This window comes from Chlorocebus sabaeus, chromosome X, assembly GCF_047675955.1.
Source record: "Chlorocebus sabaeus isolate Y175 chromosome X, mChlSab1.0.hap1, whole genome shotgun sequence".
Lineage (NCBI taxonomy): Eukaryota > Metazoa > Chordata > Mammalia > Primates > Cercopithecidae > Chlorocebus > Chlorocebus sabaeus.
Window position 1 is genome coordinate 150191274 of NC_132933.1, and position 17791 is coordinate 150209064.

General features: G+C 47.1%; 1 protein-coding gene across 4 annotated transcripts in view; it reads right to left on the reverse strand.

Moving 5' to 3' along the window:
* LOC119623714 (CD99 antigen) overlaps window positions 1–17791 on the reverse strand; it is a 49692-nt gene that overhangs the window by 20188 nt on the left and 11713 nt on the right. For all 4 annotated transcript variants that reach the window (XR_012092092.1, XM_073013900.1, XM_073013902.1 and 1 more), the window contains exons 2-5: window positions 7886–7918; window positions 4701–4748; window positions 3011–3055; window positions 2297–2365 (exon numbers count right to left, since the gene is read on the reverse strand). Coding sequence is in view for 3 of the 4 variants with exons in the window: in XM_073013900.1 (XP_072870001.1) it covers window positions 2297–2365; window positions 3011–3055; window positions 4701–4748; window positions 7886–7918 (195 nt within the window). In the remaining variant the exon portion in view is untranslated. The remainder of the gene's footprint in view (window positions 1–2296; window positions 2366–3010; window positions 3056–4700; window positions 4749–7885; window positions 7919–17791) is intronic.

Sequence of the window (17791 nt, forward strand, 5' to 3'; positions counted from 1 at the left end):
CACCACTGCACTCCAGCCTGGGCAACAAGAGCTAAACTCAGTCTCAAAACAAAACAAAACAAAAAATCATAAATAAAGTGGAAAAACGTGAGCATAATATTGCATGCTGGCAATATTGAATGTCTGTAAATAAATGAAGGTTTATAAATCAATAATGTCATATCAGAATATAAGAATAAAAGGCAAAGCATACAATACACAAAATAAGAAGTACCCACGACCAATGGATGCAGGTTGTTTTTTTTTAATTTTAGAAGTAAAGTCATGAAACCAGGAGAAAGTTGACAGAATATTTCACACTATTTGCAAAGGTTTCCTAGGTGATAACTAATATTGGAGATGGTGTGAAGACAGGGACATTTGCACACACCCCTGGCATCAAAATAAATTGCTAAAATTCTGCAGCAAATTAAAAACCAGGTCAAAAGCTATACAAGTACTCATACACATTGATCTAAACAACTTGAATGCTAGAAATTTCTTCGAAGGAATAAAAATAGTGCATGGAGTTGACTCAGATTTGCTTTGTTAATTCATAATTCTAAAATGCCAGAAGAAACACAACATTTTCAGAATTAAAGGAAGTATATAATTATATATGTAGTATGTAATAGTACATGATTATTAGTAAAAGTCATACGATAGAAATGATTATGTGACATGAAAAAATGTTCATGGAATATCAGTAAGCAAAAAGTAGTGTTACAATGCAGTATAAACAAAAGACTTGGAACTTTGCTTAAAATTTATTTCATTTAGATTAATATATAGGCTGGGTGAGGTGGCTCGTGCCTATAATCTCAAGAGATTTGGGACGCTGAGGCAAGAGGATTGCTTGAGGCCAGGAGTTTCAGACCAGCCTGGGCAACATACTGAGACCCCATCACTACAAAAAATGAAAAAACTAACTGGTCACGGTGCTGTGTGCCTGTAGCCCCAGCTACTTGAAAGACTGAGGCAGGGGAATCTCTCTAGCCCAGGAGTTGGAGGCTGTGGTATGCTCCTATGTTTAACATGATCATGCCACTGTACTCTAGCCTGGACAACACAGTGAGACCCTGTCTCAAAAAAAAAAGATACATAAAATACTAGCACTAATCGCCATCAAAATGTCAACAAGATGTGGACATCATTAATATATTTCTGTGTTAAAAATTAAATATGTAAACAAAAAACCCTAAGCATATAAACTTTCAACAATCATTCAGCTAAAAAAAAAACTGGTGCTGGCCGGGCGCGGTGGCTCAAGCCTGTAATCCCAGCACTTTGGGAGGCCGAGACGGGCGGATCACGAGGTCAGGAGATCGAGACCATCCTGGCTAACACGGTGAAACCCCGTCTCTACTAAAAACACAAAAAACTAGCCGGGCGAGGTGGCGGGCGCCTGTAGTCCCCGCTACTCGGGAGGCTGAGGCAGGAGAATGGCGTGAACCCGGGAGGCGGAGCTTGCAGTGAGCTGAGATCCGGCCACTGCACTCCAGCCTGGGCGACAGAGCAAGACTCCGTCTCAAAAAAAAAAAAAAAAAAAAAAAAAAAAAAAAAAAAAAAACTGGTGCTATTCAAATTACACTGAAAATGCTGTAATATGTCAGAAAATATTTTTTTTTCTTAAATATTTAAGGGCAAAAAGATTTTTTTTTTTGCTTCTAAAAATACTAGCTTCTAAAAACACTAGCTTCTCCATAAGGAATGTGTATGCCAATACTTTTCTCTTTATTAAGTCTATATTTAAATTCTTGTATTCAATTTTTTAGAAGTTCCATAAGATGGAACTTGGAAGTAAAAGTAGCAAACTAGGCCAGGCACAGTGGCTCATATCTGTAATCCCAGCACTTTCGGGAGGCCAAGGTGGGCGGATCACTTGAGGTCAGGAGTTCAAGACCAGCCTGGCCAACACAGCAAAACCCTGACTCTACTAAACATACAAAAATTAGCTGGGCATGGCAGTGTGTGCCTGTAATTCCAGCTACTCAGGAGGTTGATGCAGGAGAATCACTTGAACCCAGTAGGTAGAGGCTGCAGTGAGCCAAGATGGCACCACTGCACTCCAGCCTGGGTGACAGAGCAAGACTCTGTCTCAAAAAAGAAAAAAAAAAAAAAGCAAACTAAAAATAAAATCTAAGCTGAATATCTATTTTTGAAAGGTACATTTTCCACTCCATGAACACAGGCATTACACTGCACAGGCAGTCAACAGTAAGCACACACTCATCTGAAATCACCTCCTCTCAGCTGACATAAATATCACTGAATTCTGAACAACATGGAGACAGCCCACAGGGTCAGAGACTCTTACCAGAGGAACCAGCCTGGTTGGGGTTTGGATTTGGCTTCGGCTTGGGTGGGTTCGGTGGTGGTGGGTCGTCTGTTTGTGAAAGATGAGAGTTGCAATTATCAGTGCCTTGCAGTAAAGAAAATGAAACATCCGTTTACATAGACGGTTCCCTCCACAGAAATTGGACCTTGGCCTTTGTCCTGGTGGGGATACCCATACACACAGTCTCCTGCCAATTTCCTCCCATCAACTTTGAGCCACGGTTCTGAATTTCAAGTATGTTCAATAAAAATTAAAGCGGGTATCCACACCAGCTGCAGAATTTCTGGGGCCAAAATAAAAAGGTGGGACCCATTTTTCAAATTCTGTTAAGTATTCGAAGACGGCGACACCAGAACAGGAAACCAGTATGGTGCCCATGTCAAACCAACATGCCATGGGGTCCCATGCCACTGCACAGGTCACATGCTTGTGAGGCCAGCCCTGGCCAGGGTAGGCACACGTGTCTCATGTCCTTCCAAAGGCTGTAACAGTTTTAAAATAAAAGCACATGTGCTGGTTGTAAAGAAAAACCCAATGACAACAGCAAGAACAAACCAACATACCTCTTCCCTAGGTTTCCACTGTGAAAGCTGGCCCCTTTATAATTTAAATGGGAGAATTCTCTCTGAAATGATCATAATTGGGTGATAATAAGCAGGCCAGCAGCAGAAGAGATTAACGGATAATACTCACCATTTCCTCCATCAACAACAGCATCTCCTAAGTCAAAGTCATCCCCTAAAAGAGGGAAAAAAGCAGTTAATACCAAATTTCAGAGAGAAACAAGGAAGGAATGATCGTGAACAGATCGAAAAAACACCACAGCCCCACATTCCTGAATACTTTTCTGAATATCAGCTTGACCAGGATCTTAAGTGAATTCCTGACCATTTTTACATCACTATTCTCTCCGACTAAAAGAGTAAAAAACAAAAAGAGACACAGAGAGACAAAGAGCTAGGAGAGAAGCTCTCAGAGGAGGGGCAGGGGAGAGAGAGACAGAAATAAAGTAATTTATAAATGAATTGTGTTGCCTGGACCAAGGTGAAATTCTAATTCCGCCTGCACATGATTTTCTCCTGTTGACTCCCCATCCCATCACCCTCTCCTCCCAGGTCCCTAACAACTTTGGAAAGGCAGACCCTAAGAGAAGAGGACAGATGACTGTGATCAGATTTAGGCTAGAGGGTGTCTCAAATGCGGCTCTGGCAACCCACATGTGCTCTGCAATGGACGTGACAATTCACCATGGCCTCAGATCTTGTCTTCTAGTAGGAAGAATGATTTTGAATACCCAACTAAGATGGAGGAATGGTTGCTGGCATCCACCCAACAGCACATACTGAGCCATCCTGAGTCACGTATGGGAATTTCCAGTCCCTTCCTCAAGGAGACTGTAATAGTACAAATCCAGACGTTCAACACCTACTCATTGGGTGCTGTCTGCACGATTGCATAGTTCAAGGATCTGGGGACACGGGGTCCCTTTGCTCATGAGCTGACACTCTAGACAGGAAGTCCAATAATGAAGTGGAGCTATTAATGTTTTATATTAGAAAACTCAGAAGTGCTAAGACAAGACAGTGATGCCGTAAGTTTGGGCATCATTTTTACTCTGTTTATCCACCAGTGGGGTTGACCCTTGGGCAATTCCATCATGTGGCCCTTGTTTCTGACTTTTGTTTGAAAGAACAGCATTGAGAACAAATGAGGTGTGTGCCCACAAGTTGAGAGATGAGGTGGGGGAGGTCTCAGCACCAAATGCTTTCTCTCCCAGGAAGTGGAAATCTAAAGACAAAGGCCAGGTGTGGTGGCTCACGCCTATAATCCCAGCACTTTGGGAGGCCAATTGCCTGAAGTCAGGAGTTCGAGACCAGCCTGGCCAACATAGTGAAACCTCATCTTGACTAAAAATACAACAATTAGCCAGGTGTGGTGGCTGGTGCCTGCAGTCCCAGCTACTGAGGCAGCTGAGGCAGGAGAATCACTCGAACCCGGGAGACAGAGGTTGCAGTGAGCCAAGATCACACTACTGCACTCCAGCCTGGGAGACAAGAATGAAAGAATGAGACGCCATCTCAAAAAAAGAAAAAAAAGGGGGCGGGGGGAGAAAATCTAAAGACAGAGTAACTCAGATCCTTAGAATAAAAGCACCCGGAGATGTTGTCCCAATGACCCCAAAACATTTCACATCAGCAACCATTCTCTCCCTGGAATCACCAGATGCAATGTCCACATCCTAACACATTTCCAGCATTAACCAGACTCCACCCGGAGCACTCCAATCACTTCTCTCTTCTTTCTAGTTGCCTAAGTCCCGTCCTGCTGTGAGAGAAAATGATTTGTTCTTTGTCTTTGCATTCTAGGAACACGTCCTTCTCACCAGCACTGGGCTTCTTGGGGGTTGCAGTGGGTTTCTTGTCTTCTTTCTCTAAAGAGACAAGACATTTTAGTCAGTCAAAGTTGCAGCTGGGAAAACAAGTGTCAACTCTTTTGTGGTTAAGGCTGTTTCATTTTCTTGGAAACAGTTGTAGAATGTTTTTAGCATTGTTTTTCCTCTCCAGCCCAAGTGAGCTGAGCTTCACAGGATAACTCTTGAGCCCAGAAGACAAGCACAGAGGCTGCTACCAGCCATGGCTTCCACAGAGACTAGGGGCCCCTCCTCCCCTTTTGTTTTGAGACCAAGTCTTGCTCTGTCACCCAGGCTGTAGTGCAATGGTGTGGTCTCCACTCACCGAAACCTCTGCCTCCTGGGTTCAAGCAATTCTCCCGCCTCAGCCTCCCGAGTAGCTGGGTTTACAGGCACATGCCATCACTTCCGGCTAATTTTTTGTATTTTTACTAGAGATGGGGTTTCACCATTTTGGCCAGGCTGGTCTCAAACTCCTGACCTCAGGTGATCCACCCACCTCAGCCTCCCAAAGTGCTGGGATGACAGGTGTGAGCCACCGCGCGCCCAGCCCTTCTCCACTTCTTGACATTAAATGGGACTGTGACCAAGATGTAAGCCAGGAAGGCAGGAGAATGGCAAAGCTAGGAGAAAAACTGCCCTTTCAGAGCCCAAGATCTATCATGAGAAGGAGACACTGGATTGGTGGTTGAAAGGCTGTTCACATTTCTCATATGAAACACACTTTTGGTTCCGTCAGGCCTCTGCCTAGGCTGCCCCCTCTGGGAATGGAAGTCAATCAGGCAAATCAGGTGGAGGTTTTAAGACTAAGGGCACCTCCCACTGCAGTGAACACCTGTTCCCAAGGGCCAAGAAGGGGTAGGTGATCAGGAAGGAGATGATCCCCATTAGCACTGTTTCTCTCAAACCATCGGCATTGCACCACAGGACATAAAATTAAAAGCTGGCCACGTGCAGTGGCTCGCGTCTGCAATCCTCTCACACCTCAGCACTTTGGGAGGCTGAGGCGGGAGGACTGCTTGAGCTCACATGGTCAAGGCTGCAGTGAGCCAAGATCCCACCACGGCACTCCAACCTGAGCAACGTAGTGAGACCCCGTGTTGCTCACTGTACCAGGTGAGGTGGCACATGCCTGTAGTCCCAGCTACTCAGGAGGCTGAGGTGGGAGAACTGCTTGAGCCCAGACGGTCAAGGCTGCAGTGAGCCAAGATCCCACCACGGCACTCCAACCTGAGCAACACAGTGAGACAGTGTCTCAAAAAAAAAAAAAGTAAAACATAAAAAAGTGAAGAGCGTGGCCAGGCTCAGTGGCTCATGCCTGTAATCCCAGCACTTTGGTAGGCAAAGGTGGGCAGACCACGAGGTCAGGAGTTCGAGACCAGCCTGACCAACGTGGTGAAACCCCATCTCTACTGAAAATACAAAAACTAGCCAGGCATGGTGGTGCATGCCTGTAATCCCAGCTACTTGGGAGGTGGAGGCAGGAGAATCACTTGAACCTGGGAGGTGGAGGTTGCAGTGAGCCAAGATCGCGCCACTGCGCTCTAGCCTGGGCGACAGAGAGAGACTCCATCTCAAAAAAAAAAAAAAAAAAAAAAAGTGAAGAGGGCTTTCCTGGGTTGAAGGGCATTCCTCCAAAATCCACATCCACCCCAAACCTCAATAGGTGCTCTTATTTGGAAACAGGGTCTTTGCCGTTGTAATTCGTTAAGATGAGGTTAGAACAGATTAGGATAGATCCTAATGACTGGTGCCCTTATAAGAAGGAAATTTGGATACATGGAGACACAGGGAAGAGACCAGTGTAGACAAAGGCAGAGCCTAGAGTGATGCGGCCACAAGCACAGGGACGCCTGGAGCCCTCAAAAACTGGGAGAGGCAGGAAGGCTCCTCCCCTAGAGCCACCAAAAAGAACTGGATATAACTGCAGTGGATTGAGCAGTGGTTCCCCCAAAAGACATATCTACATCCTAAAGCCTAGAACCTGGTATTGAGACTTTATTTGGAAATAGGGTCTTTGCAGATGTGCTTGAGAAGGATCTTGAGAAGAGGTTATCCCGGAGTATGGTGGCCCTAAACCCAATCACAAGTGTCCTTGTAAAAGAAAGAAAAGGAGATAGAGACACAGAGGAGGAGGCCCCATGGAGAAGGAGGCAGAGACTGGAGTGATGCGGCCATAAGCCCAGGGACACCTGGAGTCCCCAGGAGCTGGGAAAGGCAGGAAGGACCCTCCCCTAGAGCTCCCTAGAGGGAGAATGGGTCTGTCTACACCTTGATCTCAGACTTCCGTCGTCCAGGTCTGGAAGATGGTAAATCCCTGTGGTTTAAGTCCCCAGTTGGTGGTACCTTTTTATGGCAGCCCCAGAAAACAAATACAAAGGGATGACAAGATCCAGAAGCAGACAGAGTGATAAGACGGATACCTTCAATTCCTTTTCCCATGCCCTTCACCGAGGGCTGTGGGTGAGGAGCGGGAGACAGGAAGAGCTGCAGAAAAAGGAAGGAGTGGCCCCATGGAGAGAGCGGGTGCCGATTGCGAGAGGGAGGACGCCAGGACTGGACGCCCCTCTCTCCAAGGGGACCTCCATTTGCTCACCTCCTCTAGCCCCTTCCCCAAGCACCTGGCAAGTTTTCGCTCGGCCTTTGACCATCACAGGAGTGTGAATTATTCCACCAGGGTGGTTCGTTTATCTTAACGAGGGCATCTTGCTTTTCCTTGTCATCTATGAATCTAGTTTTTATAATAAGGCAGGTGGACACATAGAGGCAGACCTCCTTCACTGCACTTTGTCTTAAGGTGCTTTGCAAATACTATGTGTTTTACAAACAGAAGGTCTGCAGCAACTCTGCGCCAAGCCAGACTCTCGGCATTTTTCCCAACAGCACATGCCCCACTTCCTGTCTCTGTATCTGCATTTTTTAGCAATAAGTTATTTTCAGTTAGAGTATACTGTTTTTAGAAGTAATGCTATTGCATACTTAACAGACTACAGTCGAGAGTAAATATAGCATTTATATGTACTGGGAAGCCAAAAATTGCTATGACTCCCAGTACTGCGGTGTTCTAGAACTGAGCCAGAAATGTCTGGGATATGCCTGTATTTACTATGTTAACATAAAATATTGACAGGATTTTAAAAATTGATGTTGTTACTCACCAGGAAGGGCATCAGATAAATCGAAACCATCATCTAAGAGGGAAAAAAAGAATCAACTTAGAAACAAGAAAAATAAAAATAAATTTGAAAATTATAGAGATAAAAAATGATAGGTGATTTTCTTGACTTTTGTGACATTTAAAACAGCAACTTAAAAAAATTTACAAGGTGCTGTGATTTCTCTTTTCATTCTAAATATTCACTTTCATGCCTAAAAGAAAGAATATGTTAGCCTAGGTTTTAAAGAAACAATGACCTTCGAGCTTAGTAGAAATTAAAATAGTGGGAAAACGTGATCATTTTGTGTATTATTCTTAAAAGGTAGTTCCTTTGAAACAGAGGAGTAACAATTTTGAATATGTACTGAAAAGAACATGGGGAACAAAATTCTCCCTTTTTTATTGGCAACGGTCCTGTAATTACAAACCAAAATATAGTGGAAACACTAGACAACCCAGAAAGACACATGCATTATGCATTAAAAAAAAAAAATCTCACGGAATCTCACAGAATGAGGAAATTGTCACACTCAATTATTGATAGGCTATCCTGTTTCTACAGTTTTTAATTACAAGAATTTCAATGCTACTTCAACGTGGCCATCTCTGGTGCACTGAAGAAAAGCCAAATTCAGGCAAATTTGGAAAAGTCGACTTGGACTGTTTGGTTCACTGGAGGAAGAGTTAGGATAATCGTCAACATCCAGCGTCCCCACTCGTCGGCACCAAAGGCGTGCAACACCTCTCAACCGTCAGGAAGCACCTGGCAGTGGGTGCTGAGGGGTCCAAGAACAACCCATGGGAGCCCTGTGAACAACAGAAATGTGTCCAGTTCCACAGCAGGTGCAAACGACCAGGCTATGCTCCTGTGTGTGTAAATGAAGAGTGCATGCATATGGACAGGGCTGTGTGTGTGCGTGTGCATGTATATTTGGGCATTTGCAGTGCAAACGTATGTATTTGTGGGTTTTGTGTGCATGCATGGGGTGTGTAGGTGGGTTCTGTGTGTGTATATGTGTATGTCTTGTGTGTGCATATATACACGTGCATGTATGAGTGGGTTTGCATATGTGCATATGTGTGGGCGTGTTTTGTGTAACTATGGAGGTGCATTTTGTGGGTTTGTGCCTGTGTGTGTGTGTATGCAGTGTGTCAGTGTTTTCTGTGTGCATATGTGTCAGTACATGTTCGTGTAGGTTTGTGTGTGCATATGCAGGTGTGCGTAGTGTGTAGGTGCTTCTGTGTGCCTATGGATAGTTGCATGTATGTGTGGGTTCTGTGTGCAAATGTGTAGGTGTTATGCATGCATATGTGTAGGTGCATGTATATGTGGGTTTGTGTGTGTATGTGTAGGCGGATGTAGTGTGTATGTGTTTTTCATGTGCATGTGTGCAATTACATGCATGTGTGTGCATGTGTCAATGTGTGTATATGTGTAGGTGTGTTTGTGTGTGCATCTGTGGGTTTGTGCGTGCATGTGTAGGTGTGTGCATTTGTGGGTTTGTGCGTGCATGTGTAGGTGTGTGCATTTGTGGGTTTGTGCGTGCATGTGTAGGTGTGTGCATTTGTGGGTTTGTGTGTACGTGTGTAGTGTGGTGTGTTTCCATGTGTGCATATGCATAGATGCATGTATGCACGTGCTGTGTGCACACATGTAGTTGTGTGCACGTGTGCGTATGGGTAGGTGTGCACAGTGTGAAGGCGTGTATTGAGTATGTACATATAGGTAGGTGTGTCTATGTCTGCTTGTATGTCTGTGTGTGTGTACCCATGGCTGCCTATGTGTTTCTGTGTGTGTCCACAGTAAGTAGAAAGTAGACTAAATCCTCAGAACAGCTCTGTGGGCCCCATGCCAGCAACCAGAGTGGAGTTGTTTCCACAACCTCAGAGCCCTGAAATGGCTTTTTCTACAACAGGACGTTTGCCAGACATAACAAATGCAATTACAGCTCCTCCTGCAGCATGCGGCAGATCTTTAGACAGCAGCAAGGGAGGATCCTACTGATCTGGAATAAACCATAAGGCATGTACACACACACGCATATATATATGCATTCATGTTCATATGTTTCCATAGAAATCTGTAACTGTATTTTTTGAAGTTGTATTACTTTTTCTTTATTTACATCTTACCTCACGTATTTATTTGTGGTGCACACAGTTCAAAGCTACTGTCTTAGGCATTTTCAAGCATGCGATGCATTCTTGCTAACCACAGTCACCCTGAGGACAGTAGACCCCTGAACTTATCCCTTCCTATCTGATGGAAATGTTGTACCCTTTACCCATCATTTCCCCGTTTCCCCCACCCCTCACTCCCAAGCCCTTGGTCACGCCATTCCACGCTGCTTCTATGAGTTCAATGTTTTTAGATCCCACGTAAGTGTGTCTAGGTCAGACGGTATTTGTCTTTCTGTGCCCAGCTTACTGCACTTAACATCACGTCCTCCAGTTCCATCCATGTTGGTGCAAATGGCAGGACTTCCTTTTTTTTTTTTTTTTTGAGACGGAGTCTCACTCTGTTGTCCAAGCTGGAGTGCAATGGTGCAATCTTGGCTCACTGCAACCTCCGCCTCCTGGGTTCAAGCAATTTCTCCTGCCTCAGCCTCCTGAGTGGCTGGGATTACAGGTACCCGCCACCACACCCAGTTAATTTTTTGTATTTTTTGTAGAGACGGGGTTTCACCATGTTGGCCAGGCTTTGTGTGTGTGCATGTGTAGGTGTGTGCATTTGTGGGTTTGTGTGTGCATGTGTAGGTGTGGGACACAGAGTCCCACCCTCACCATTTTCTCCTCGGGTGACTAACACTTAAGACAGCTTCCCAAACACCACCCCACAGAGAGTAGGGAGGAAAGGGGGGTGACCAGCTCTTGATTTCATCCAAAGGTGGGCCCTCTGAATCACCCATGATCAGGCGTTCACTCCCTGGTAAAATCTGGTACTGCAGACACCTCTGAGGCTAATTTTCCAGGTGTGTGAGGGAGGCAGTCCCCCAGGTGTGTGAGGGATGCAGTCCCCCAGGTGTGTGTGAAGGGATGCACTCCCCCAGGTATGTGAGGGACGCAGTCCCCCAGGTGTGTGAAGGGATGCAGTCCCCCAGGTGTGTGAGGGACGCAGTCTCCCAGGTGTGTGTGAAGGGATGCAGTCCCCCAGGTGTGTGAGGGACGCAGTCTCCCAGGTGTGTGTGAAGGAATGCAGTCCCCCAGGTGTGTGAGGGACGCAGTCTCCCAGGTGTGTGTGAAGGAATGCAGTCCACCAAGTGTGTGAGGGACGCAGTCTCCCAGGCGTGTGTGAGGGATGCAGTCCCCCAGGTGTGTGAGGGACGCAGTCTCCCAGGTGTGTGTGAAGGGACGCAGTCTCCCAGGTGTGTGTGAGGGACGCAGTCTCCCACGTGTGTGTGAAGGGACGCAGTCTCCCAGGTGTGTGTGAGGGACGCAGTCTCCCAGGTGTGTGTGAAGGAATGCAGTCCCCCAGGTGTGTGAGGGATGCAGCCTCCCAGGTGTGTGGGAGGGACGCAGTCCCCCAGGTGTGTGTGAAGGGATGCAGTCCCCCAGGTGTGTGAGGGACGCAGTCTCCCAGGTGTGTGTGAAGGGATGCAGTCCACCAGGTGTGTGAGGGACGCAGTCCCCCAGGTGTGTGTGAAGGGATGCAGTCCCCCAGGTGTGTGAGGGACACAGTCTCCCAGGTGTGTGAGGGACACAGTCTCCCAGGTGTGTGAGGGACGCAGTCCCCCAAGTGTGTGTGAAGGGATGCACTCCCCCAGGTGTGTGAGGGATGCAGTCTCCCAGGTGTGTGTGAAGGGATGCACTCCCCCAGGTGTGTGAGGGACGCAGTCTCCCAGGTGTGTGTGAAGGGATGCAGTCCCCCAGGTGTGTGAGGGACGCAGTCTCCCAGGTGTGTGTGAAGGGATGCAGTCTCCCAGGTGTGTGAGGGAGGCAGTCCCCCAGGTGTATACAAATGCACATGCTACTGGCTTGAGGCCTCACGGAGAAGCAAACCTAATCAATGATCATGAGGAAGTAAAGGAATCTCTGTAAATGAAGCTGTCGTCTCCTAACTCAGTCCGCTGGTCTCTTTATTTCCTAGGACTCATCTCCCAATTCATCACATTCCCTGAGCTTTCAGGTGGTAGGCAGGAAATGGTGGGCTCACAGCAGACACACCCACTTTCTTTTTTGCTCCTGAAAACGACCTCCGGGGCTACCAATGTGAAGAAAACACCATCAAAACCCACCCAGCAGGAGCTGCAACCATGCCCTTAGAGAAGGAGCCTGGTGAAGAAGTCAGGTGCCCATGTTGAATGTTCACGGTGTTCAGCTTCTCTGCAAAATTGCAAAGAGACCACACCCTCGGCAGAACCCCCTACTGCCACTGCGGTTTCCACCCGGCCCTCTCAAAGCTCCAGATGTTCTGGGGACAGGGCAATGACTCATCCGGACAAGGCGGAATGGACCACAGATGGCATGAGTCAGTCTGACAAGACACTTTCTACTGATTCAAACCATGTTTTCTTTTTCACATCAGCCAGGCAACTCAAAAAACAGGATGAACCTCGAGTGAAGTCCCTGAGGCCACATGGGGTGTGTGAGTTCCTCAGAAATGTGACCAGGGCTTGCACTACGTAGGAATGCGCTCAACCGTGGCAAACTCAGGAGGAGAGCCGGTACCTGGGTTCTCTTTTTTCTTTTTCTTTCTTTTTTTTTTTAGGCAGAATCTTGCTCTGTTGCCCAGGCTGGAGTGCAGTGGCACAATCTCAACTCACTGCAACTTCCACCTCCTGGGTTCAAGTGATTCTTCTTCCTCAGCCTCCCAAGTAGCTGGGATTACAGGCATGTGCCACCACATCCAGCTAATTCTTCTGTTTTTAATAGAGACGGGGTTTCACCATGTAGGCCAGGCTGGTCTCAAAACTCCTGGCCTCAAGTGATCTGCTTGCCTTGGCCTCCCAAAGTGCAGGGATTACAGGTGTGAGCCACTGCGCCCGGACACTTGGGATATCTTAAACCCCATCATCACACCATTCAGGCGTTTCTCATAAAATTAAAAGTTATCTGGGCGTGGTGGCACACGCCCATAGTCGCAGTTACTTGGGAGGCTGAGGCAGGAGAAATGCTTGAACCCGGGAGGTGGAGGGTGCAGTGACCCGAGATCACACCACTGCACTCCAGCCTGAGTGACAGAGTGAGACTCCATCTCAAAATAAATTAATTAATTAAAAAATAAAAATCAGGCAGTTCCAAGATTCTTATAACTTTCAGATTTTCATAAGAATAACACAATCACTACATAGTAACAGCAGCAGCCAGGGATGTCCTTTATGTGGGGCTGTGTGTGTGCCTGCAGCGTTCTCAATAATACTGTTAATCTTCACTAAGGGTGGGAGGATGAAGATCCCGCCACTGGCCTGGGTGTGCCTGCTGGAAAATGTCCGATTCACTCAGCCCCACCATCAGCCCGGGGTGCTCACACCTGCTGATGGCCACTGCAGTACTCATCTGCTCCTGCTGCTTTTTCACGCCCTTTTCCAAAGCCCTCTAAACACAAACTTTCAGGACATTGTAGAAAAGGAGGAGGAGGAGGTGCAGAGGGCACATGTGTGCTCTTTACTCATTGCTGAGTCTTTTTTTTTTTTTTTTTTTTGAGACGGAATCTCTTTCTGTCACCCAGGCTGGAGTGCAGTGGCGCGATCTCAACTCACTGCAAGCTCCACCTCCCGGGTTCACGCCATTCTCCTGCCTCAGCCTCCCGAGTAGCTGGGACTATAGGCGCCCGCTACCACGCCTGGCTAATTTTTTTGTATTTTTAGTAGAGACGGGGTTCATCATGTTAGCCAAGGTGGCTCCTGACCTCGTGATCTGCCTGCCTCGGCCTCCCAAAGTGTTGGGATGACAGGCAAGAGCCACTGTGCCCAGCTCTTTTTTTAATTTTTTTGGAGGTCGGGTGGAACCAGTCACATGGTCTGCCCCTGAAAACTTTCATTCTAGGTTTGAGGGGCCTCAGGAAGGGTCCCCAACCTAGAGATAACTGCAGTACAAAGAAAGCTCAGAACGGTGCAAGAGAAAATGCCTCCACATTGGAGTGAGCACCAGAAGTCCTCCTGTGTGGAGACAGCAGGAGGCAGCTGATACATTTCATTTTACCGTTTTATTCAGATGGTCGACGCACCCTTATTTTTCTGTTGCTTAAAACCAAATTGCTCTGGAAGTATTGTTCTCTTTTTCGAGATGTATCATTTAACACAGGGGAGATGATTGGTCACAGGATACAAAGTCTCCATGAGACAGGAGAAATAGCTTGAGGAAAGCTCAGAGACACCATGGCGACTGCAATTAGTAACAATGGCTTGAATATTCGAAAACGACTAAAGGAGCCCATTCTTAAGTGTTCTCACCACACAAAAAAGTGCTGGGAAGTCTGTGCGGTTATGCATATTTAAATCCATTTCACCACGGATACATACATCAAGACACCACGTGCAACCGCATAAATAGATACAATGGGTATTTGTCAATTAAAAGAAATTAACACATCATTTACAAAAATCTAGCTCCGGCCGGGCGCGGTGGCTCAAGCCTGTAATCCCAGCACTTTGGGAGGCCGAGACGGGCGGATCACGAGGTCAGGAGATCGAGACCATCCTGGCTAACACGGTGAAACCCCATCTCTACTAAAAATACAAAAAACTAGCCGGGCGAGGTGGCGGGCGCCTGTAGTCCCAGCTACTTGGGAGGCTGAGGCCGGAGAATGGCGTAAACCCGGGAGGCGGAGCTTGCAGTGAGCTGAGATCCGGCCACTGCACTCCAGCCTGGGCGACAGAGCAAGACTCCGTCTCAAAAAAAAAAAAAAAAAAAAAAAAAAAAAAAATCTACCTCCGAGGTCTTACCAAACATATTGTAAAATTACAGAAAAGAGCTTAATAGTGTCATAAATTGTTTCAGGAATACACTGCAGTGTCACAGCCTCAGAAACACTCCAGTGCTGGGTCCAGGATGTGTGCCAGTGACTGAATATCTGAGTACAGAAAACACAAGTGCCAGGAATTACGGACAAGTGCAAGGAACTCCAAGTTCACCGAACACCCTACACTTTCGATTGAACCGCTGAGTCCAGCACAATGTGTTCCCCCCCATGGAAAGCTATGAACGCAGTGGGTGACAGTGGCCACTGTGCCTGGAAACACTCTCTGCTGGTGAACTATGGAAAGGAAAGGGATTCGTGTTTCTAGCAATAAACTCATCTGTCTTCTTAGCTTGAAAATTATATATAGGTGGCCGGGTGCAGTGGCTCACACCTATAATCCCAACACTTTGGGAGGCCAAGGTGGGAGGATCGCTTGAGCCCAGGAGTTCAACAGCAGCCTGGGCAACATGATGAAACCCCGTCTCTACAAAAAATGCAAAAATTAGACAGGTGAAGTGGTACACACCCGTGGTCCCAGCTACTTGGGAGGCTGAGGTGGGAGGATGGCCTGTGCCTGGGCGGGAGGTTGAGATTGCAGGGAGCTGAGACTACACCACGGCACTGCAGCCTGGGCAACAGAAAGACACTCTGCCTCAAAAAAATAGGCAGGGCGTGGTGGCTCACTCCCGTAATCCCAACACTTTGGGAGGTCGAGGCAGGCAGATCATTGAGGTCAGGGGTTCGAGACCAGCCTGGCCAACATGGCAAAACCCATGTCTACTAAATTAGCTGGGCGTGGTAGCATGCACCTGTAGTCCCAGCTACTTGGGAGGCTGAGGCACAAGAGAATCTCTTGAACTCGGCAGGTAGAGGTTGTGGTGAGCCGAGATTGTACCACTGCGCTCTAGCCTGGGTGACAGAACGAGACTGTGTCTCAAAAAAAAAAAAGAAAGAAAGAAAGAAAAAAGAAAAAAAAATGATATGCAGGTGGTTAAACTGCACACGCTTCCTTGTCTGGGGTGGCCTAAGGTACAAGGTATCATCTCGGCTTCATCCTAACTGGGACAACAGCACGAGGGTGTAGACGGGACGGAACAAGCTCTTTTCTGTAATTTTACAATATGTCTGGTAAGAAGTGGGAAACTTTCTTTTGTTCTTGTGCCATAATTCTGGGAATGTCCCCTGAGCTATGCCAAGTTTCACAAGAGGCCAAAGAATGGTGTGAATGTTTAGGCTGGGCTGAGCACACCTCACACCGGCAGATCTCAGAATCACCCTGCCAGGGACCTGGGGAGATGTGGAACCCCAGGTCTCACCCCCAGACATCTTCATTCTGTGGTGTGGGGTGAGGCTCATGAGCCTGCATCTTTAACAAACTCCAGGGTGATGCTGAAGGACCCTGCCTTCAGGAGTTCTGGGGCTCAGAGGACAGCAAGGCAGGGCTGCTCGGGGTTCCCTGCTCTCTGTCCCAGTCACCCCTTCCGCAGGCAGATGCTAGCCCAGATCCCATTCCTACAGGAAACTGAGTCATTACCCCCCAACGCTAACGTGGAAACACCGGAAACTGACTTAGCGCCCTCAGCACTTTTTCCAACTTCATGCCAGTCACTCCCCGACTGCTGGTCTCCTCTCAAAGTGCTCTCTGCCCTGCCGTTTGGGGCTTGCTCGAAATAAACCCTCCGCCGGTCCCAACTATTAGCAGTTCACGGAGCCCTGTGTGTCTCTGTAAAATGACGCAAGGCCAACACACACACACACACACACACACATTTAACAGCTCAGTTTGTTGACTACAGCTTTGTTATTCAAAGTACTTACATTTTATAAAGTCTCAGTGAACACTGAATTAGTGAATAGTGAACTATTGCTCCTACGTAAAGCCAGGGTTGCGTTCCCAGAGGTCATCAACCAATCACTACCTAAGTGCGTTTTAGGTGGGTTTCTGTTTAAAGACAACGTAGTGAATAGACATTGTGGAGTCACTCATATTGATCTCGAAGCCAACTTCACTATAACTCGTGCCTAAATGACGCTCATCAAATGTGTATTTTCCCCAGGAGACTGTGCCACTTTCCTGTACTTAGGGACGCTAGGTAGCATGTCAGCACCGACTTGGGGATATCTGAAAGCGCAAAATCACTGACAAAAAGCACGAAAACACAAAACACAGGACACCGAATAGACCTGAAAAGAACCCTGCTGACAGTATGTGCTGGCCTGAGAAGGCAGTGTCTGGCTTTGCTGAACCTCCACTGAGAACATGAGCTACTGAGAAGCTCAATTCTGGCCAGGCGTGGTGGTTTACGCCTGTCATCCCAGCACTTCAGGAAGCCAAGGTGGGTGGGTCACCTGAGGCCAGGAGTTCAAGACCAGCCTGGACAACACGGTGAAACCCCATCTCTACTAGAAACACAAAAATTAGCCAGGCATGGTAGTGCATGCCTGTCATCCCAGCTACTTGGGAGGCTGAGGCAGGAAAATCACTTGAACACAGGAGGCAGAGGTTACAGTGAACCAAGATCATGCCACTGCACTCCAGCCTTGGTTACAGAGGGAGACTCCATCTCAAAAAAAAGAAAAAAGAAAAAAGAAGTTCAATTTTTTTGCTGTTCTGTGCATGAACAAAATCGCCAAAGATAAGGAGAGGAATATAAAAGGTAACTATTGGGTCCTGGGCTAAATACCGCAGTGATGAAATAATCTGTACAACAAACCCTTATGACATGTGTTTACCTAAGTTACAAACTTTCACATGTATCCCCGAACCGACAATGAAAGTTAAAAAATAAATAAATACAAATTTCAAAAAGGCCGAGTGCAGTGGCTCACGCCTGTAATCCCAGCACTTTGGGAGGCTGGGGTGGGTGGATGACAAAGTCAGGAGATAAAGCCCATCTTGGCCAACATGGTAAAACCCCGTCTCTACTATAATACAAAAAATTAGCCGGGCATGATGGCGCGTGCCTGTAATCCCAGCTACTCGCGAGGCTGAGGCAGGGGACTCAC